Source organism: Anabrus simplex, chromosome 2, assembly GCF_040414725.1.
Source record: "Anabrus simplex isolate iqAnaSimp1 chromosome 2, ASM4041472v1, whole genome shotgun sequence".
In the NCBI taxonomy this organism is placed as follows: Eukaryota; Metazoa; Arthropoda; class Insecta; order Orthoptera; family Tettigoniidae; genus Anabrus; species Anabrus simplex.
The window spans coordinates 465,622,957-465,646,395 of NC_090266.1; the positions used below are offsets into that span (position 1 = coordinate 465,622,957).

At 39.3% G+C, this 23,439-nt stretch overlaps 1 protein-coding gene across 1 annotated transcript in view; it reads left to right on the forward strand.

Moving 5' to 3' along the window:
• The window catches only part of shg (shotgun), a 159,134-nt gene that overhangs the window by 12,330 nt on the left and 123,365 nt on the right, over window positions 1-23,439 (forward strand). Inside the window, exons 2-4 of the mRNA XM_067139957.2 lie at window positions 6,910-7,034; window positions 17,896-18,012; window positions 23,266-23,391. Coding sequence (XP_066996058.2) covers window positions 6,910-7,034; window positions 17,896-18,012; window positions 23,266-23,391 — 368 coding nt within the window. The remainder of the gene's footprint in view (window positions 1-6,909; window positions 7,035-17,895; window positions 18,013-23,265; window positions 23,392-23,439) is intronic.

The following is a 23,439-nucleotide window of genomic DNA, read 5'->3' on the forward strand; positions in this document are numbered from 1 at the left end:
CATCGATATTGAAGATTAACTGCTGCACTATACAATGAAAGATGCGTATTACATTTTAAGCCAGTTAAAATATGAGTCGAGCAGGTCAGAAGATTATGAAGTACTATAAAGATCTCTGTCGCTGGAAGAATATATATGCACGAGGGAACCTGAAGAACGACCGAGCTTTCTTCTCTACTTCATAGTAACTACAGCCAAACACAGCACGTACCTTTCCCCTCATGTTGAGAGGAGATATCAAGGAATGACACACGCTACTATTTAATTATGTCAACTCACTGAAAACTGATAAATAACACCAAAAACTTCACACATAAATACACGTGCTCTTTTGACAGAATCAGTAGTTTTCAGGTCTACTCGCTAGAGGGAGCTCCAATAGCTGTCCCTCGATATCTCGCTTAGTGTCGTGTATTGTCTCTACTGTATTTGGTATAAGTACATCATAGCTTCGTAACGAAACAGTTGAATGGTGCAGACAACTGTTGGTACTTACAATTTTCAAACAACGATAGCAGGTTGACGTGTTCATCGTGCTCTCTCTCCAAGTGTGAACTCAGTGCAGAGGAACGTGTTTACTCACTCCATAGCTTATAGCAGTTTATTGCAACAGAAGGTAGTGTAAGTAAGACTCTGAATGATCCTCCCGATATCGGGCAGGTAGTGCATTCTGCCCCACAGACGTTTTATGGTGAAGCCCAACCTGAACATATGTCTCTGCTGGAAGTGCAACATCCTAGTATAAGGAAGCAGCTGTCCCAATGGATCCGTCAAATGAAATTCATCAACCACAAGGAAATACAACAACCAACACATCTTATATCGGACCTGTACAACGACCATTAATACCAGGTAATTGATTTCTCAATCCGATGTATGTGATCCAATGTGCCATCAACCTAAACGTCTTCGTGCCAACAAATCATTAGTAGATTCAGCGATAGTCCAAGATGGAACACTTGAAATGGGTAGTTTGGAACCTGCCAATACGGACCGAATGGAATGTGGGAATAATATTAAGTCAGATGAGGTTACCCATGTGCTTAACCAGTTGAAATCCCTTCATAGTCAAAATAACCGTTATTCTAAAACTGATAATGGCCCTTTCTTTATAATTATAGAAGGAACATAAAAAAACTGTTGGTAATTTGCATCCAATTTGAATTTGGTGGGCTAATGCTCCAAGAAAGTATTTGTTCCAAAAAAAAAAAAAAAAAAAAAAATTCGAAAACAGGACGCAAAAGATAACGTGTGGAAACTGTATTAGGTTCAATAGCTAATCACATAATAGAATCTCCAATTTTTAAAGATAGACATCTTAATGTATATATCCCTCACAGTGTTGTTCATACGCTTGGAATTATTAAGGATGTAGATATTTCACTCAGTGAAAACGGACTTTTACAAGAAGCTCAATGCGAAGTCCCTATCGTGAACATTAAACGCTTTACAAGGAAAGCATCGACTGGGGAATCCCACCAAATTCCGGTCTGCTTAATCACGTTCCGAGCACAGTGCCTACCACCATATGTTTACATTCTAGGCACACGCTGTGCCATTCAACCTTACGTACTTCCACTATTACAATGTGAACGATGTTTACGGTTCAAACATTCTACGTCACAGTGTCGTAGTAATCGACGTTGCAGTCACTGTAGTGACCCTCACGATATAAGACCGTGTCCCGAAACTGTAGCCCCTGTCTGTGTTCACTGTCAAGGACTTCATCTGTCTACCGACTGAGAATGTCTAGAATATAAAAAGTGGGCCGAAATCAAACATCTAATGGCTCACAATAACATTTCACAAGAAAGTGCACTCAGTTTATATAATAACCGACGATATGCGACGGCTGTAAATAAGCCCACATTTAACTGGCAATGCCACCAAGAATTCGCTCCTCTCTCAGCACAACACGTAACAATCCCTCTGCTACCATCAGCCCCTGTACGATCAGATGTGACATCCATTGGAACAGTTGCCCCGTTAACGCCTCCAGTGAGCAAGATTCCTTATTTTCAACTACACAAAGAGGATATTTCTCATCAACATCCACCACTACTTCAGATACAACAAATACAGCAGCAGCAGCCGCAACAGTAACGACGACGAAAACAATCACAACCTCATCAACTTATTCAGCCACAGAATTCTAGTATTAGGTACCCATCAGGCCAGTCTGTCAATCAGTACAAGTCACCGAGACGTACCCCACATCCACTTCATCAGCCTCAATTTCCTCCGATCTCAGAACGATTATTTATCCCTCAACATGTATCTTACAGTCCTGTATCTCATAATCCATATCCTCCTCAGCCACATAACAGGATGCCAAATGCACAGCTTAGAAACAATACAATCATAGATAAGATTTTTAACCTTATCATGCTCTTGATAACCCAGGTTCATTCCTCACCAAACAGCCTTCAGTCTGACTGTTATTCAGAATATGATTGCGAGTCTTTTCACGTCTAATGATGGAGTTTAAAATACTTCAGTGGAACGCTTGGTCCGAAGCCTAACGCCAATATATCAACAAATTAAGAATAAAATTAAAAAAAAACCGATAGCTCGTCAACTACTTGTACTAGAATAATACAAACACCATTTACATTCTAATTTACTCTAGTTTTATAGTTTTATTTTGTTACTGTCAATAGGCATTGTTCAGTTTGAAAATGTGACTTTCTAAAATAATGTACAAATAATTATTGGAATCTGTGTATGGGCTACAGTTTTGAGCCTTGGGTTACACTTCAATTCAGTGAACACAGCAAATCAGTAGCACGTTGCATTTCAGAAATATTTGGAGTGCAATTTTAGGTTATCCACTATGTATATTATGTATGTATTTGTGAAAACTGTCATAGGCCGTATTATTGCGATGTAATTTTAATTCATTTTTAATCGGGATTGAACTGGTGTTGTTGGAAAAGGAGTAAGGTAGTATTATGTAATATATCCCGGAACAGGTACTTGAAAACCTTGCAAAAAAAGCCACACTCAGTCCTTCTGGGTCTCTAAATGGCGTAGTTAAACATTCTGACGCCCTCCCGCGAATCTACTGTATGACAGTAGGTCCACTAGGTTAGACCTTCGGTCTTAAGTAGCCGTTGTTCTTCGGAGGATTTAGGTTCGAATTCGGACGAAAACAGCAGCCATAGTGAGTTTTAGGTCTGTTTGAAGGTACACAAATACGCTCGCCTCGCGTCGGTAGATTTATTATTATTATTATTATTATTATTATTATTATTATTATTATTATTATTATTATTCGCTGGGGCCATCAAGGACCACGTTAAGTCTTGTTGCATTTGACACTGAACTTGGCCTTCTTTAGAGCCCAAATTTCCCTCATTCTTTGTGAGTGGGCCTGCTTACGCTCCTCTGTCCAAGGGGCACCGTGTCTTCTCTTCGGTTGCTCGTCTCGGTTTAGCCCGTTCGTCAATATTTTCTTGCGGAAGAGATCTCTGTTAAGGGCGTCTTCAGCTGAGATATGTAGCATTTGCAGGTCTTCTTTGGTATTTCTAAACCTGGGAATTGTGGTTTTGGGGTTTGAATCAAAAAAGTGAAAGATTTCTTTAGTTAACTTTCTTCCGTCCATTCTTTTCAGATGACCGTAAAATCGTGCCCGTCTTTTTCTGATTGTGTCGGTAATTTTCTCTATTTTGCTGTAGACTTCCTTGTTGGATCTCTTTTGATGGATTCCATTTCTGTACTTTGATCCCAAGATTCCTCTCACAATTTTGCGTTCTCTTTTCTCCAGTTCTTCAAGGAGTCCTTTGTTGGCATTTAGAGACAGAGTTTCGGCTGCATATAGAACTACTGGCTTCAGAACTGTTTCATAGTGACGCATCTTGGTGTTTTGGGAAAGGCATTTTTTGTTGTAGATTGTGCGAAATGTTTGGTAGGCTATTTCCAGTTTGCGTACTCGCTCCTGAAGTGCTTCTTTGTCCAGTCCATTTTTCATGATGATCTCACCCAGGTATTTGAATTTGTCTACTCGGGTGATGTCCCCGTATTTCGTATGGAGTTTTGGTGGAGCCTCCTTGATGTTAGTTATTACTTCTGTTTTCTCAAACGATATCTGCAAACCAGTTTGTTCGGCAATTTCCTTTAAAATTTCAACTTGAGCTCTAGCGGTTTCTGTGTCGTTTGAGAGAACAGCAATATCATCGGCAAATGCTAAGCAGTCTGTTGCGATCCCCTTGGATTTGGTTCCTATTCTTAATGGACTGTAGTTGGTTTCCTGTAATCTCACCCGCCAGGTTCTGATGATCTTTTCAAGAACACAGTTGAAGAGTATCGGGGATAGCCCATCACCTTGTCGACTCCTGTTTTGATGTCAAAGGAATGCGAGAGACATCCGTGGAACTTCACCTTGGATTTTGTATCGGTCAGGGTGGCTCTAATTAATGCCAGCAGTTTCAGATCAACTCCAAATTCATTTAAGATGTTTAGCAGGACTTCCCGGTCAATGGAGTCGTACGCTTTCTTAAAGTCCACAAAGACAGACACATACTGCTTGGACCTTAGAGTACAATATCTGATGATCGTTTTGAGATTTTGGATCTGTTCAGCTGTTGAGCGACCTTTTCTGAACCCTCCTTGGTATTCACCTATTTGATGTTCGACTTGTGCTTCCAAACGCTCCAGGATGGCAAGTGATAGAATTTTGTAAGTCACGGGTAGCAAAGATATTTCTCTGTAGTTGTTGATGTTCTTCATGCTGCCTTTTTTGTGTAATGAATGGATCAAAGCTATTTTCCAATCTTCGGGTAGGGTCTGCTTGTTCCAAATTTCTTCTATTTGCTTTTGCAAGATATCAAGTGATTCCTCAGGGGCATATTTCCATAGTTCTGCTACTACTGAGTCTTCTCCCGGCGCTTTGTTATTTTTGAGACGGGCAATGTGGCGCTTGATTTCATCTCTGTCGGGTGGTCTGGAATCTGGGTACCTGAGTAAGGGTTCCTTGGTCTCAATGGCGCTTTGCGGTTTAGAGCAATTAAGTAAATTCTTGAAGTAATCTGCCAGAATGCTGCAATTTTCTTCATTTGACGTCGCCAGTGTGCCGTCCTTTCGCTCAAAGCATAGAGATGGTGGTTTATAGCCAGTGAGTTTGCATTTGAAGGCTCTGTAGTACTCTCTGCTTTCATTCTTCCTAAAGTTTTGTTCTATATTTTCAATGAGAGATTTTTCGTATTTACGTTTCTCAGTTCTGAACACCCTAGCTGCTTGGGCACGTTGGGTTTTGTAGGTTACCCAATCATTTTCTGATTTCGTAGAGTAGTACTGTTTCCACGCATTGAGTCTTTCTTGGAGGACTGATTCGCAGGTACCATTCCACCAGGCATGCTTTTGCTTCTCTTGATTTCTGCAATGTTTTTGGCGGCCTCAACAAGGAGACTTTTGGCGTTGTTAAAGTCAGTGTCATTTGGTCTAGCCTTCTCCTGGAACTCCTCGACCCTTTGCCGAAGTTGATCATTGTCGAAGCGTGTGATCTCTTTGGTTGGCTTCCTTGTGTTTGCGGGAATTGGTTTGAATTTGGTAAGAGACATATAATGATCTGAGGCCACATTGATGCCTTTCTTTACCTTGACATTCATAATCTCAGGGCTGTTTCTCCTGGAGATTAAAACATGATCAATTTGGAACTCTCCGAGAACTTGGACGGGAGAACGCCAAGTCATTTGCTTTCTGGGTAGATGGCGAAAGTGGGTCGACATGACCTGCAGGTTGTGATTTTCGCAAATGGACACCAGTCTTTTGCCGTTGGGATTGGTTCTTTTGTGAGCAGGGTAATTTCCTATAACTTTCATGTACTTCTGTTCACGTCCTAGTTGGGCATTGAAGTCACCCAAAAGAAGCTTGACATGGTGTTTGGGGATTTTGTTTAATTTTTCATCCAGTAGGTCCCAGAAATTATCAACTTCGTCTGGATCAGACTTGTTCTTATCGTTTGTAGGAGCATGTGCGTTAACTAGGGCGTAGGTTTTGTTCGCGCATTTAATTGTGAGTATAGACAATCTGTCATTCACAGGTTCGAAATTTGCAACCGATTTAAGGATCTTGGTTCTAACAGCAAACGCGGTTCCAAGCATCACAGCTCCATTGAGGATTCCTCTTTGCGCTTTGCTCTTGAAAAATCGGTAGCCTTCGGATTCAAAAATCTCTTCATCTGGGTACCTTGTTTCCTGTAGGGCCATTATGGATATCTGTTTTTCGTGAAGAGCTTTGGTGAGGGTTTTCAGCTTGCCAGTTTGTGTAAGTGAATTTCTGTTGAAAGTTGCTAGAAAGGTTTTAGATTTTGGCCTGAGTTTTTGACTCTTCGGGGTACACCGAGACGCTCCGACTCGTCTCTTGCATGATGTCGAGTCTCCCCCAGAATCCGAATGAGACTCGTGCGCCGTGGCATTCACGACGAGGGATTTATCCGAAGATTTACCCCCTGGGGTATGTTTCTTGAAATGTTGTGCCATCATGCTTTTTGACTTGACTTTGCTTTGGACGGGTACCCATCCTTTTACAACTAGGGTTGTTAGCCCTAGAGGTTGCCTCAAGATGTTTTCTGGCTTCTGGTCATTTACTAGTCTTCGCCGTAACCCTGGCAAGGGACCAGTTTTTTTTCACGGTGGTATTTTATTTCCCTACTAACCTCTGACTCTGCTGGCGGCAGAGCCAGCGAGCTTCCCCAATTCCAATGAGACGCGCCCGATGGAGGTAACCGGTAAATCCCCACGCGGGTATTATTATTATTATTATTATTATTATTATTATTATTATTATTATTATTATTATTGTACATGAAATTAATATCAGCAGCACCAACGGTATTCTTTGTTTGTTCTTTAATTCAGGCTCATATTTCATGTTAAATAATGACTTTTAATAATGACTTTTTATTTCCAGATCCCGTACATGGACACAGGACACACCACACTGGGGTCACAAGGCTTCGTCACTCTCGTCACCTAACTGTAGCAAGTGTAGCACCTCATGGAGCACGACTGCATTTGCGAAGTACCTCATCAAGTGTAAGTAATTTCATTAATTAATTAATGAGAAAGGCAATATTTTCTCAAGCAATTCTTTTGTCCATGATGAAATGGTAGCTTGACACCTGCAATGTGACAAGACTGAGTGGATTGTCTGGACTAATGGTTAAGTGGATTCAACATTCTTGCCTTGTTAGCAACCAGTTTGTGTGAATTCTACCTAGTTCTTTTTGTTTTATTTTAAAGCTGGTACCACAGTTACTACGTTCGTGAAGAAACAAACTCGAGTGAAGAAGAGGAATAATTATTAATTTGTACCTGTCATAATAATTGTATGGTCTTCAGTTTGAATTTAATTTAAAATGCCATTTAGCAGCGAATTGCGTGTATATGTCTTTTTCTTTTACTTTCTTGTAATATCCAAGCGTACCAACAACGTTTATTTGTCCCCCTCCACGTATTTCTCTCTTATTAAGCCTACATTCCATATTACAAGTTGTGTAGCCTTTCCCCAATCCCACGGCACTTAACGCCCTTGAAAGGGCCTTGGCCTGCCCAGCGACCGCTGCTCAGCCCGAAGGGTTGTAGATAAAGAGGGGTCGTGTGGTCAGCACGACGCATCCTCTCGGCCGTTATTCTGGGCTTTCGAGACCGGGGCCGCCATCTCACCGTCAGATAGCTCCTCAATTCTAATCACGTAGACTGAGTGGGCCTCGAACCAGCCCTCAGGTCGAGAGAAAAATTCCTGACCTGGCCGGGAATCGAACCCGGGGCCTCCGGGCGAGAGGCAGGCAAATGCACGAAGATAGCTTTAATTGAAAATTATTCAAGTTCCCCAAATGCTTTTCGTATATTTTGGTACGATACACTTTTTATAATATAAATCTGCTATTCCGGTTGGCTGCATTGTGAAAGTGCAAACATATTAGGTTTGAAAATCTTGGATTCCAGAAAATTTTTAGATTTTGAAAGGAGATCTCTCAGTAACCGTAGAAGTAAGTCAATCTACAATTCCCTCGTTTAAATAGGCTCCCATCACATCAATTAATGTGGAATTACATATGAAAGTGACTGAGGTATATTGTCAAAAACAGGGATGAAGCTGAGACAGATTACGTAAAAGTAACAAATTTGATCTAGTCTATACTAGACATACATAGGTAACTGTAAACACTTGGTGTTGCTAGCAAAGGCACTTACATTATTGCTGTAAAAGTATTCCAAGACTGGACCATTTTTCATTATCCTGGAGGAGCTAGCTCATGTGCATCAATAATTTCCAGCTGGTTGTTGGATCCTGGCAATACAAAAAAAAAAAGCCTAAGAGAATATAAATCACGGTAGAAAATAGTGGTAGCTGTTATGAAACTTTCTTTTTCTGGTGATGCAGAGTTTTATTTATGCCACTGGTAACAATCACGCCCGGGTCTATATATATATATATATATATATATATATATATATGTGTGTGTGTGTGTGTGTGTGTGTGTGTGTGTGTTTAGGGGACCCAGATGCTACAGATTTGGGTTGATATCGACGGTTTTTTGTTATTCTTGATTTTTTTCTGCTTGCTTATCTTTGGCGCCATTTCTTCGGTTGGTGGTGGATTGGTCATTCTGGAGTTCATACAAATTATTTTGCGATAGTTTTGACTCTTTCCCTGGATGACATGCTCTATGTTGGCCATTCTGGTTATGAGGTAAATTTATCTTTACATTGTGTAGTACTTCTATTTCCTTCCTTTTCTATACATTTTCATGTAGGCCTAGTATTTCTTATAAAGTAAGTGTGTGTGTCTTTGTAAGGGAACGTGAAATAAATAAGTGGAGTAGCTAAAAGGCTTAGAAATCGAATGCAGGATTTCAGATATAAATATGTCCAACAAGAAAAGAATGAATTTTAGGCCTTATGAAGTCGATGTCGATGTCCCCAGAGAAAATGATAGCGGATCCACTTCCCTCAAATCGGATGTGGAGCGAGGGAAATACACTGATAATAATAATAAAAAAAGAAATCGCCAGTCATCAAAGCAGTTGAATTTAATTGAACCCTGTTACAGTAAAGATTGTGGCGATATGACTCTTCCCACTGGCACTGCCTTCGTGAAGTACAGGCCGTACTGTAGCAAGCGCGGGAAAGCAATCAGCTGATCGTTAGGGGGGAAGTTTAGCACGTGAGTTAGTTGAGTTACATGGGAATTCTTCGGTGTTTCACTTAAATTTTTAACGTTGGCCGCATGTTTACTCAGATAGATATCGATTGCATTATTAAGTGAAAAGTCCTCAATTAGTGAAGAAAACTTAGTGTTAGCGTGTATTCATGTAAGGCTATAGGTTAAGAAAATCGCTCTGCTGTGTTTTAATTTTGTAGTTTATTTGTGTAATGTTATATACACAGTGTAAAACGAATTGAGTTAGTGCATTCAGAGTTTCATTATCAAGCACGATGTGTAGATAATGAAGGTTACCAGTAAGAGAAATCACCATACTAAGAATTGCTGTGTGCCTGGCTGCAAAGCCAAAATTAAACGAGGAGAGTACATTCCAGTATTTGTATTTCCTTCTGATGAGGAAAGAGTTAGGTTATGGAAGAAGGCTATTCCTAGGGAGAAATTCATAGTTAATCACCACACAGTTGTATGTAGTAACCACTTTCCTGAAGACTAAATCCTGAAGGAAATAAGAGTGACTCGTCCAGATGGTGAATTAAAATTTCTTATGTCAAAAACATGGGTTACATTAGACATATTTTTATGTAATCGGACTTGCAGCTTATTTGAATTCGGTGTACCGTATTTGAAAATTCAAGTCCAATTTATGCATTTTACCATTTTAGGTAGAAATATATTGTGAAATAATACTGCTGAGATTTTTCCTATCAAATTTCATATCATAGACATTGGAACAGGGTTATTCCATGAAAATAATTGTATAGGTATTATTTGCTGTTTAAAAATCTGCATTTTTAAACAATAACTGAATTTCATGACGGTGACAGTAAATGTTTTGTTATCGTTGGAGGTTAGCTTACTCGTAATCTCTCTTGTAGGTAGGTACTGAATTGGTGGTACAGAAATAATTTACATTTTTAGTATATTGTATTGGTAGGCCTAATTGGTTGCTTGTTTTCTATCAGTGTGTATGATGTGAACGTTTCAGTTGACTAGAAAATTAATAGAAATCGTAAGAATATGTCTCAAAGTGAAAGTGTTAGCCTGTACCGGTACTCACGGAAACGAACGCATATGCGCGAGAAATAGAACGTTACGGGGAAGGATATGCATTGTATGTCAGAACGAACAAATATTTATGAATAGTTTTTGGTTTTATAAGATGTTAACAGTTTCTTAACTAATCTAAATGAGTGTGTTATTCAAGCGGCGCGGATGCGTATCGCCTCCCAGTCCCACCCAAAGCGTGACGTCGTCAGAGCTACAGTACGGCCTGTATCACGGTTACTAGACTAGTGTAGTAACCGTGGCCTGTATATCACGAAGGCAGTGCCACTGGCGATACTTTCTTGTTTTATTTGAGAATCCAACTGATAGAGGCTTCTTTGAAGATCATGATTAGAGCCCGAATGTTTGGTAATTTTTTTCTTTCTGGGTTCATATCCGGAAGAGTTGGTATATTTGGGAATGGCAGGGACAGTGCCTTTCTTTTATTTGCATTTTCAAGCTATACCTATTATTCTTTTTTATTGTTATTTTTGGTACGGTACACTTCTTAGAATATAAACTTGCTACTCGAGTTGGCTACACGGCGAAAAGTGCAAACATGTTTGGAAATCTAGTATTCCAGAAAATTCTTAAATTTGGAAAGGGGAACTCTCAGAAACCGTAGGAGTAAGTCCATCTACAATTTCCTCCTTTAAATACGCCCCCATTACATAAATTAATTTGCAACGGCCTTTTTCAGCAGTGAAAAATATTTTGTCTGATAGGAGACAGTTAGAACACGGGTGAATTTGAAAGAAAGAAAGAAAGAAAAAACAAAAAACAAACACCTTGTGGTAACGGGCAATAATTCCGTTCGATGGGAGTGAGAGTTGGAACACTCCGATTTTGAAAATATAGGCTTATAATGTTTTGTAATACACAGAAGTCTACATTATGTTCAAATGTAAGTAGTGATATTATTATTATTATTATTATTATTATTATTATTATTATTATTATTATTATTTCAGATTGCCTTTCTTTGAATCTGAAGTGCCCATTTTACATATTTCGCCTGCGTATTTTGATAAATTTAAGTGTCTTAACATGCTGGTTCTAGTCATGATTAAATGACAAATTATAACATTTTATTGGTAAAATGTCCGCCTCCGTAGCGTAACGGTTAGTGTTATTAGCTGCCGTCCTCGGGAGCCTGGGTTCGATTCCCGCTGCTGCCAGAAATTTAAGAATGGCGGGAGGGCTGGTATGTTTGTGAAATGGTACTTGCGGGTGTGCCTGAAAATAGCTGCACCACCTCGTGATGAGGATGCGAGTTTACATTTTTATTGGTAAAATTGGACGCTGCAGACGTTCTGGTCCATTTCCAAATAGACAAACACCAAGAGTGCTGGTGGCGGGGCTTTTATTTTTTGGCAGGACGTTGCGCAAATGTTGCGCAGGTTGTCCCAGGAAGAATGGTCAAAATTCAGGGATACGACAGGAATGATCATTTGAAGCAAAAAACTTCATAACGACATATGCCCTATTCTGAATGGTTTCCTAGATAGAACATATTTAATGTATATTTGCTTTTGGGCTAGTGGCGCTCACGTATATGTCTTACCCACTCAACCTCTTTGACGTTTTATTTTAGCCCAACCTACCTCATTGCTTTCAACCTCTTTGCTCGGGATGTCTTTCTGCCATTAACTATCCGTTGAACGCGCAGTTGTCCATGGCGTGCTGTGAGTGTAGTAGTACGAGGGATTGAGATTTTATCAGAGAGAAGCATTGGTTAAGTGTTTGTACACGCGCTGCCTAAATTCCACACATCTACACTGATGAATGTGCAGATGTGGTGTATGTTTACGACTTCTGCGATGGTAGTGCCCCTGCTTGCTGTCGAGGAATACCGTCGGCGCTTTCCGACACGACGAATTCCTGATAGTCGAGTGTTTACCAGAGTTTTCAGCACATTGCGTGTAACAGATATTCTTCCAAGTTCCCGTTTTTCTTCTGAACGTGCAGTTCAACTACCTGTACTGGAACAGCAACACATTGTCGAAAAGGTGCAGCTTAGTCTACTACCAGCTCACGGCGACTTTCTGCACGTGTCAGTGTCCCACGAACACGAACGTGTTACATGCGGAAACCGTGTACCCATTTCAAAACTTCAACGAGGTTGAGTGCGCTCCACTAGCCCAAAAATAAAAGTACATTAAATGTGTTCTATTTTGGAAACCATTCGAAATACGGCATATGTCCATATGATGCGTTTCGCTTCAAATGATCGTTCTAGTCATATCCCTGAATATTCACCATTCCTCCTAGGACAGCCTGTATAGATCCGGAGCTGGTAACTGATAATACTAGTAAGTCTGGAAAATATGTGTACTGTAGAATTGAGGAGTTCACTATGAGACAAGGAGTCCGGCAAGGCTGCAGTCTTAGCTCTCTTCTTTTCATCGTGTACCTCGACCAAATAATGAAGCTGTGTCATGAGAGAATCAAGAAATTGATGGTCGGAAATTACCTCATGCGGCCAGTACGATTTTCTGACCTGGTATTTGTTGATGACCTGATTGTTGTTGCCTCCAGCGAACAAAACCTACAACACAGCATCAACGTATGAGTGGAAGAGCATAGGCCTAAGAAAAACGGTATGGAGGTGAATGTGGACAAGACAAAGACTATGGTTATCAACAGGAATGAGGAGAGACACATTATCATGGTCGATAGTAAACCATTAGACCAAGTCACCAAGTTCAAGCATCTTGGCTCAATCATCGGCTCAGATGGGAAGTTGGAGGAGGAAATAACACAAAGATTAGGAAGAGCAGGGTGCTTGTTTAATGCCATATGAAGAAACTTCCTCAACAAGGAGATCTCAAAGGGCACAAAGTTAGCCGTTTACAAATCCACCTTTGTACCCACATTGACAGATGGCTGCGAATCCTCAATGCTAACAAAAAGAACCAAGAACAGAATCCAGACGGCAGAGATGAAATACCTCCGGAAAGTAGAGGACAAAACCAGGAGGGACAGGATCCAGAATACAGCCATCCGAAAGTATTGAATATGAAGCCACTAGAGAAAACCATCCAAGAATACCAATTGAGATGGTTTGGCCACGTCCACCGAATGTCGATAGACTGCTTGCCGAGGTTAATGAGGGAGGCGAGAGTGGAGGGAAGGAAGGCTCGAGGAAGACCATGGAATACATGGGAGGATGGGATTAGAGAAGCACTGCAGGAGAGGGGACTGTACGAGAGGCCGTTGCCATTGCCGGAGACAGGAGTAGATTGAGATCCCTCGTATCCTCGACACCTCATGGTACAACAGGACCGGATTAAGTAAGAAAGAAAGAAAGAAAGAATTAAGGCCAGATGAACCTTTTAAATGTGCTTCTTAAGTGGATGGAAGACCTTGCAGAAGTGACAAAGAGTCAAAGAAGGGGAACCGTTCCCAGTTATTATATTTATTATTATTATTATTCACCTTAAATTGTACATGTATAATTAAGGGTGGTAGATAAAGGGCAAGCCCCACATACATTGAAGTGCCTTCATCCCCACATGTATGTGTACATAAACTCCACTGAATAATTTAGATATACGTAGACAACTTTAAATTTCCATATTTACACTCCAAACATTGTACTCATAGAATAATAATTATTATATTGATTTATTCTGTACATATTAGAGTAAGAAGACCCAGCCATTTATACTCTCACTCATAACCCCTATATTCACACTCATTTACAACCACTCCCACACGCACCGAGCTCGATAGCTGCAGTCGCTTAATTGCGGCCAGTATCCAGTATTCAGGAGATAGTGGGTTCAAACCCCACTGTCGGCAGCCCTGAAGATGGTTTTCCGTGGTTTCCCATTTTCATACCAGGCAAATGCTGGGGCTGTACCTAATTAAGGCCACGGCCGCTTCCTTCCCACTCGTAGCTCCTTCCTGTTCCATCGTCGCCATAAGACTTGTCTGTGTCGGTGCGACGTAAAGCAACTTGCAAAAAAAAAAAAAAAAAAAAAAAAAAAAAAAAAAAAAAAAAAAGCGCCACTCCCACACGCCTCACGCATACCCATTTGCCCACATTCAACTGTACTTGCACCCATCTTTCTTACAATTCTAATTTATACAAGTTATATACATCGCATATGAGTTTCTGTTTACATATACATTTTGTTTACTGCACGGAGGAAGTGAGGAAGAGGAAGTAGTTTTACCTCAGATGGTAAAAGGTTCCAGATATGAGCAGACCTTGCATAATATCCATTTAAATAAGCAGTTGTGGTGAAGGGAGGGACAAAAGTAACTCCTTGGCCTCTCTTAACAGAGTGTTAAGAAATAGTTTAATATATTTTATTAAGCGGTAATTAAGCTGCAGGCGGTGGAAAGGGGAGAGGTGTGTGTTGTCTGACAGGGATTTCTTAAGGGAGGCTACGTCTACTTGTGTACATAACGAGTTCACTGCTGGCAATGACCTGGCTGTGTTTAAAGGAGTGTGTTTGTTAATTAAACGTTCTGCTCGTCGCCGGACACCCTCTAGTTTCCTCTTATTTTCCGTTGTCCTTGGGTACCAGGAAGGAAGGCTATATGGTAGTATGGGCCGCACCAGGGAAATATAAGCCGTTCGTAGGGCTTTATTTCTTTCTACCAAGAGACATCTACGGACAAAATCTAGCGCTCTGTATGCCTTGCACTTCACTTCCTCCACGTGCTTATTTCATTTTAGATTGTCCGTAATGTGAATACCGAGCAGTTTGATAGAGTTAGAAGTCGGTAGTTGGACTCCACATAGAGTAGGTTGGTTCTGGAGCGGTTGTCTAGCTGTGCTTAGTCTTATATATTTACACTTCTTAATATTTATATACATTTTATTTACCTCATGCCACAGAGCTATACTATCCAGATCTGATTGTAATTGTGCAAATTATTATTGCTTTTCATGGCTCTGTAAATGACTGTCATTGGCACACTGCGCCATGGTCGAATTTACACAATCCGGTAAGTCAAGAGGATAAATCGTGTACAGGAGGGGCCCTATCACACTACCCTGAATTACCGTACTCCAGAAGTAATTGTGGTTTGGTCTGATTTGGCTCCTCCGTATACAACACATTGTGTTTGACCCACCAAAAATTACTTTAGCCACGCCAGCAGTTTACCCTGAATGCCATAGTTGTTAAGTTTTAGTCTTTGATGTGACACCTAGTCAAAAGCTTTGCTCCAGTCCAGAGTTACAGTCTATTTGTGAGACATCCATCTACTCCAAAGAAAACTGCCAGTCAAGTTAGCTTGACTATTGCAATGCCATCAGAGTGAACAAATTGTCTGCGCTAATGGCTAAATGGATTAAACATTCTTGCCATTCACACACACACTCTTCTTTAGGCATGTACGTATATGAGATTAAATAACGATTGGATAAAGATAGTTCTATTGTTGATATTTCAGTTGTTGATATTTTACTCCTTTTTCACTAATTTACATCAATATGAATGAATACTTTGGAGATAAATAATAATGTTGTTACTTTTACGTTCAACTACAGTAGTTACTGTAACGACTTTCGGAGACACTGATGTGCCGGAAATTTTGCCCCACTGGAATTCTTGTATGTGTCGGCAACGAGTCTGGCGTGTTTCGGTGCCGTCCTTTGTCACTGGACTGAGCCAGGATCGAACCCGACGACTTGGGCTTTACCATCTGAGCCACTCAGTACAACCATTAGCAGATGGAATTATGTGTCTACACCATACAGACTTTTGCATTTTGCATAGGTCTGTGTGATCACTAAGTACGTGTAAAGATCATAATTTAACCTATTAGTCATCTTAAGTCCGTTATCCAATTTTGATAGAGGAGGACAACACAAACCTTAGAAGTATGACCTCTGAACTGTCAACTGAATGACAGAATAACCTTTCTCATATTGTCTAGCTGAGGGCTTGACGGGAAGTGCATCTCTTATTGCTCTCTGAAAACCGTCAACGTAGGTAGTGGGACGTAAAGCCAATAACAATATTCTCTTATTGCTGTTTAATATTCGGAATAGATGAATTTAAGAGATTTGTTCTCTCCAGAAATGAATTTGCTAAGAAGACGCATGCATTAACCTCAAAGAATATCCACATTTATCAAGTGCTGCGTTATATACAGGTTGCAAGTAGCATTTCTTTCTGGGAAATTGAAGCTGGAGCTCTTGTCAATTTTCTTCAGTCATAGCGGTTACTGTGGAGTCCTCACCAGACATTCGTTGGTGTTGACCGTGGGTGGTGACATGACTTGAACGTATGGCATAGAATCACACCTGTATAACTCAGCACGGGATACTGAAGTCAGAAGTATTCCTGTTGGGTAGCTGACTTGAAATATTTATCGCCCATTGACATTTCCATGTGGTTGCAACTCCTGGAACCTGCTCGAGGGAGCCGAGGAATACAACCGAGGATGTCATCACACTGGCCACATGGCATTCCAGTATCTGTAGGCCATCTGGTTGGGCAGCAGTCGTTTTGGTAGGCCAAGGCCCTAATGGTCTGTTGCACCGTGACTTGTTGTTGCAATTCCTGAAATGTGCGAGTGCAGTTTATAGTGATTGTTTTCTATGGAATTTTTCATCATCCTCTTTGTCTAGCCTACGGGCAGGGTTGTCCCTTCTGTACATTTGTCTCCATTTGACACGGACTGCAGCGTCCCTCTTGTTTACATTGGTCATTCGCATCTTCCTTGGGTTGCTCCCATGGTCGCTCGCCTACTAAGCCGAGTTGCAGTGCTCTTTTTACCACTTTGTCCTTGTTACTCTGTATTACACTGTATGTCCATATAATCGTAGGGGAGCTTCCAGTATTTTTTTTTTCAGTAACTGATGCGATGCTTAGTGTTCTCTTTCATGGACATTGGTAATACAGTCGAGTCTTCATAAGCCAGTGGACCAGCGTAGTCATCCTCACCTTAATTGTGTTCAGCATTTGCTCACATCGGTTGGTTACTGGTCAGTATTTATCTTCATGTATTTCATGATCACAGTGCGGTAAATATTTGGATTTAAGCCAAACGTGAATTTTCGCATCGCCTAAAACTACCGATCACCTGCCGCCATTTTACCAAAGCTGCATTTGCTCTCTTTCGCACTTCAGTACCGAGTTCTTTGGAGTACAATCACGTTTTGAAGCTTTATCATTCTACCATGTTCAGGCTAGTAGTTAGGAGGAAAGTCGTGTATATATGCTATCATTGGTCTTTGGGTGTTTGACATAATTTGTTGAATTGTATTTTTTTTTTTTTTTTTTTTAATGTCATAAAATATGTACAGTGTAATAAAACTTAAATTAGATATGCCAGTTTTGTTCTCAATGTACACAGGGTAGTACACCATTTGCATCTTATCAAAGATCATTTATAACTTATAACAGTTACTTTAAATTTGTTTTCTAAAGCATGATCATTCTGTTGAATAGCTCATCATGTAGTTCAAGTTCTTGTGGCACTGTATGCTGCAATAGGCTGAAAGAAATTCTAGTTTTAAAATCACTGTTAAAAATGATTTTTGAAGAATTTGTGTGGTTGCTACACTGTGAAAAACAGAGGTTGTAATTACATAATCTCACATAATTTCAGAGTCAAAAATGTTTTGATGCCAAAAAAGGTTTGCTTCAAGGAAACCTACTGCAAAAAAAACTTCACAGGAATTTCCTTGCTAAAGTCCTCTTTGTAATGTTTCAGGGTGTTTCAAAGGACAAACTTATTGTACAAGATAACCACAAGCCTGTTTTTACCAACTGCTCCAAGTATCAACCATCAGTTCCAGAGGAGAAAGATCCGGGATACTTTGTCTTTCAGGTAATTTGATCATTTTTATTTTAAGAACCCAAACAAAACTATTATAAGCTGTTTTAGTTGGCTGATTCAATACAGAGACCCGGTAAGTGATGTACTTCTGACTTTCTTTTATGTGCATAGGTTCTGTGTGGGTGCTTTGGAACTCAAGCACTCAACAAGAGACTTATTACTTGCTGTGTACCCATTGAGTTCTTCTGGACTGTTTCCTATTACTGTAATAATTCTGCACTTCACAGTTCTGCAGTATCAAACTACTACTTATGTTTAGCATACTTCTAACAATGGAAATATAATATTCACAACCAATTGGATTCAAAGTATAGCACTGAGGAGTCAATGAAATCAATTTCTGATTCAAAATTTCCAATGTTTTCTCCTTCAGTTATAGAACTGCAACATTCTAGTAAGAAAACAGTTCCAGTTCATATTGAACCAGTTACTTTAGGTCATAGCCATGATTTTATTGTAGAGAGAAAGACTCTTGTACTTTAGTATGTTAAAGTGACACAAATGAGCAGATTATTGTGTTACTAGTACATAAGCATTCTTTGTAAAATTTTTCAGTTCATTTTGGAAGGCGTGGAAAATGCAAGTTAAATGGTATTTAAGAAAAAAAAAAAATGATGCTCTTACAAAATATAATGAACTATGGGCAGTAGTAGACACTTTGTTAGCAGACTAGCAATAAGAAAATATTAGGGTAAGTAAATATTAACAGTGATAAAGTAGAAAAGCAGAGTACGAGTGAAATAAGTAGTAGCCAAACGCACAGCGAGAAGGTAAAAAGCCCCCAGAGGAAGTGAAAAAGGACAAGAGAAAAGCAAATATAAACAAGGTAAACAAATATATTTAACAGTCAACAAGTAGAATAAATAAACATCTGTCAGAAGATAGGAAACACCAGATAAGAATTTTGCCTAACAATACCAAAAATGAAAGCTCGGAAAGCGAGCAAAAATATGCCACATTTACAATATCCAACAATTTAATGAACATCAAGAAAAGAATTACGAACGGTGAAAACCAGATGCAATAATAGTAGAGTATAGTTAATCATGAAAGAACTCAAATGAAAGAATGCAGGGTAAGAATGAAAAAAAAAAAGGGGGGAAAGGAAATAAGGATCGAAACGATAGGAAAGATTCACTTCACCAGGTATGTTTACAAAAGGAGTCTCACAGGTGCGGAATTAGTAATGCACGTCGCAAACAGGCCATGTAAGTTATTTCTCATTGTCCAAAGCAAAGTCTGTATTAAAAAAAAGAAGAAGAATGGAGTCTGCAAGCATAACTTCGAACGCTGGTATAAGCTGGCAAGAGCATAAAGTGGGTAGAGGCCAGATAGCCTAATGAAAAAGTTCACAGTTCTTGTTCACCAAGCAGTCGGCAGGTATTAGCACAGATGTTCGGTACTCCACCACTCCGATACGAAGACAGACTCATTTGTGTAAGGTGGAGCCCAAGAATATAAAGCACAATGGAAAAGTCTAGATGTATACGGAAAAGGAAAGCCAGCATGTTCCAGAAACACGACGTCACAATCATGTGTCCATGGATGTTGCACAGGCACGCGCGGCATAGGAGGCGAAGATTGCAGCGTCTTGAGGGAGATGACATGTTCAGCAGAGTAGATGACAGCAGGCAAGCACAGCAGTAGAGAGTGAAAGGCTGCAGCAGAGCTGTCGAAGAAAATGCGGCAGCTGAGTGTAGGGATAATACAGAATATGTAGTGGAGAGATTGTAACAGTTACCAGTACTTAAGCATTCTTTGTAAAATTTTACAGTTCATTTTGAAAGGTGTGGAAAATGAAAGTTAAATGGTATTTAAAAAAAAAAAAAAAAATGCTCTTAGAAAATATTCAAAGCTTTTAAGTTCATAAAAAAAAGATGCTCAGCTGTGTGTTTTGTAAATATTGTACTGCAGAATATTACTGTAAAACATTTTGTTATGCAAAAAAGTTCTTACAGCATTCTTTTTATACCAAATAGCAGTCAGTTCTTAATAGTGGACATTTTTACATTCCCCACTGGTATCCCTTATAGGGAATTCTCACTGCACACTCTTATAAACCCAGACCGAACAGCGGCGTTTTTACTCTCCCAGAACCAAGCAGATGTATGGGAGGCGTGCACATAATTCTTGACCTTACAAAGAGCGTGCACGAGTTCGACCTAGCATCAGTAGCCAGTCTGAATCTCAGCTGTTAACATGTGAGACAGTTATCATTGCACTGGCTCAGTGCTCAATAAAAAAGATGCACGCACATGAACAGTTTTAACAGAGAAAAAGCTAGAAGATATTAATGCGAATCTTGAATGGTCACCGAATAAATCATTAACAAAATTAGCACAATAAGTAGGGGTTTTGGTTTCTTCTGCACACAGAGCTACAAAGCTGTTGCACATCAAATCGTACAGGTTTACACGGGCCCATTGTTTGAAACCTGCTGATCCAGCCACAAGAGTGAGATATTGTGAGTGGTAACTTGCATCATTGAATGATCATTTACTCGACCCACAGCTTGTGTTCTTTTTGGATGAGGCCTGGTTTCAGCTTAATTGTCATATGCACAGTGATAACTTTCGCTATTGGTGTGGAGAAAATCGTAATGATATCTATGAAGTCCCTCATTATGAAGGATGACACTTCCAGCATCTTTTATAAGGTAAAATTTTATGTAAGATTGCATACACGCTTAAAGCAGGTCGGCTGCCTGCACCGTAAGTTGGGCTGAGGCAGCAATTGTAGTGAAGAGTACAAACACTGTGCGCTCGGTCTGGGTTTGTAAGAGAGACCCTGTATAGTTTCTTAGATCTATAATATTAGATAGCCCAGATCTTGACATAAATCTTAATTATTTATGGTATTTGTTTAACACTATTTCAATTCCTTAGGTTTTAAGAAATGCTGTATTATAGAACTTTCAAAAATCTCAAATGCCACAAACCTTAACTATGATCAGACCCCGACATAAATTGTAGTAGTTCCTAACTCCTTAGTAACTTTAAAACATACTAATCTGAATTTAAATTGAAAATTATGAAAATTAATATTCATTAAATAAAATACACAATCGTCAGACCTTGTACTCACACTTGGTTCTTACCCGCTTACTTACACATACGTTATTTGAAGGGCGCCAGCTACAACTCAGTGCAGCAATAAAAAGATTCTTGAATATCTCTAGGGTGTGGGGTAATAAGCTTACTTGTGACAACATACCATATACAACTTTTATTATAATTTGGATCCACCTTATTCAATACATAAAAACTGTTGTTTAGATGAAATTACAACATATATTTCAATCGGAACTAGTTTCGGCGCCCTTTTTGCGTCATCATCAGCTGATAAAGGTTCTCACTAGGATTGCTCCATTAAAGTGACTCTGAAGATTTCATTGAATTATTTTTATACGGTTCTACGTCACATTTTAAGAAGTGTGTTAAATTAAGCTAATGTTTCTTCAAGTCTATTTTATTTTTAAGTTGTTGTTCTTTTAAATCCATGTTAGTTTATTAGTGAGCAAACTGGTTTACATATGTTTTAAGGTTTAAGACTCGCAAGTCTTGGACTTGTAGAAAATATGGACTTTGAAACAGTATAATTGTAACACAGTTTTAGGTTGTTAATATGGTTTTAAATTGTGTTCAATTTGACGTAGATAAACTTATGTGATTGCCAATTTTTCCAAGAACCTTTATCAGCTGATGATGAAGCAAAAAGGGCGTCGAAACTAGTTCTGATTGAAATAAATGTTGTAATTTTGTCTAAACAACAGTTTTTATGTATTGAATAAGGTGGATCCAAATTATAATAAAAGTTGTAATCTTGGTTCAATACGGACAAACTAGGAAATTTATTAATTTAACATACCATATAAGTACTGGGAAAAGGAGATTGGCGTTCGGTTTCCCCATTAAATTTGAGGTTAAGAAATTTTACTGTTTAAATAAAATGATAAATTAATTTGATAGAACAAAATATATTCTTGAAATAATTATATTCTTGAAATAATTTCAATAAAAATAGTGAGAACTGCTGTGATTAAAACAGATGAGAATATGAAATTATGGCATTGCAAGTGAAAGAAACTAGGCATGATTTTGAATTTTTCTTGACCGGACATTTAACAATTATACATGAAATTTATCCCTCACTGGTTCACTTGACTGTACCTTCAACACTTTGAGTGTAATTACGACGTATTCTTTGATCTGGTGTTTACTGTCGATGTATCAAGCCTAATTTGGTGATGTATCCTTTTTGTTTCACTGACGACTAAGTATCCATATGACTGCTTCTTCTCCATCTCACTGACTGACCAACTGTGGCCTCTCGTTCCAGTTGACTCAATGACTGTTCACTTATCCATTTGACTTCTTCACTGTTCACCTTCCGTTTAACTAATGACTAATGACCGACTGAGGCCTCTCCATCTCGTTCACTCTCCAACCAACTGTGGCCTCTCCTTCCAAGTGAATAATGACTGATGTTACAACATACAGCCACCTTATATAGACATTGGTTGACACACCTACGCAATCTCCAGAAATAGCCATGATCTACTCCCACCTCGCGACAAATGTTACACCCTATGGTGAAACCACCGGCGGCACCCTAGGTATCTCCAAGAAAGTGAGCTCACCGCTAAATACGCACGATGACATAGTAATGACTCGGCAGATACTCCAGCAGTATTTCGCAATATTACAATGTCACAAGTTATTGCACACACTACATTCACATCTGATATACAGCAACTCTTATTGCACATGTTTTTAGTGTTAATCTACACACACATGTATACGTAGCAATTTGACTAGAATCACGCAAGCGACAAGCATTGCAGAATTTAATTGAACAATAATAATAGTTACAATAATAGTAGATGAAATAATAATAAGATAATGATAATAATAATAACAATAACAATAATAATATCATCTTGTAACAGGATTTGAACTATTACATAATATCTTGGCACACTTTGGTTGAGAAACATAACATGATAATAGCCACCATGAGTTGGATGTTAGGTAATTTTTTATTTCCCTTGCGGTAATCTAAATGTTTATATGTCCCAGTGTTACTGGCAGCACACTTACCCTTCATCCCATTTAGATCATCCTCCAAGGAATGTAGAGTAGTATTCGATTATGGATATTTCCAGTTTCTTACTTTCCAGAACTATGCCTTATATGCAGGAAAATCTGTGTAGAGTTTACTAAAATCTTATTGTTATTTCTACAGGTCCAAGCATATGACAAGGATCCTCCAGAGTCTGGAGGAAAAATCACCTATACGTTTGTAACTGCTCCTAATGAACGTCCAAAATTCTCTATTGATCCCAACACAGGCAATATTACCACAAAGCAGGTATGTCGAGAGGATTTTCCATTCTTTTGCTTTAACACAGCATTTTCA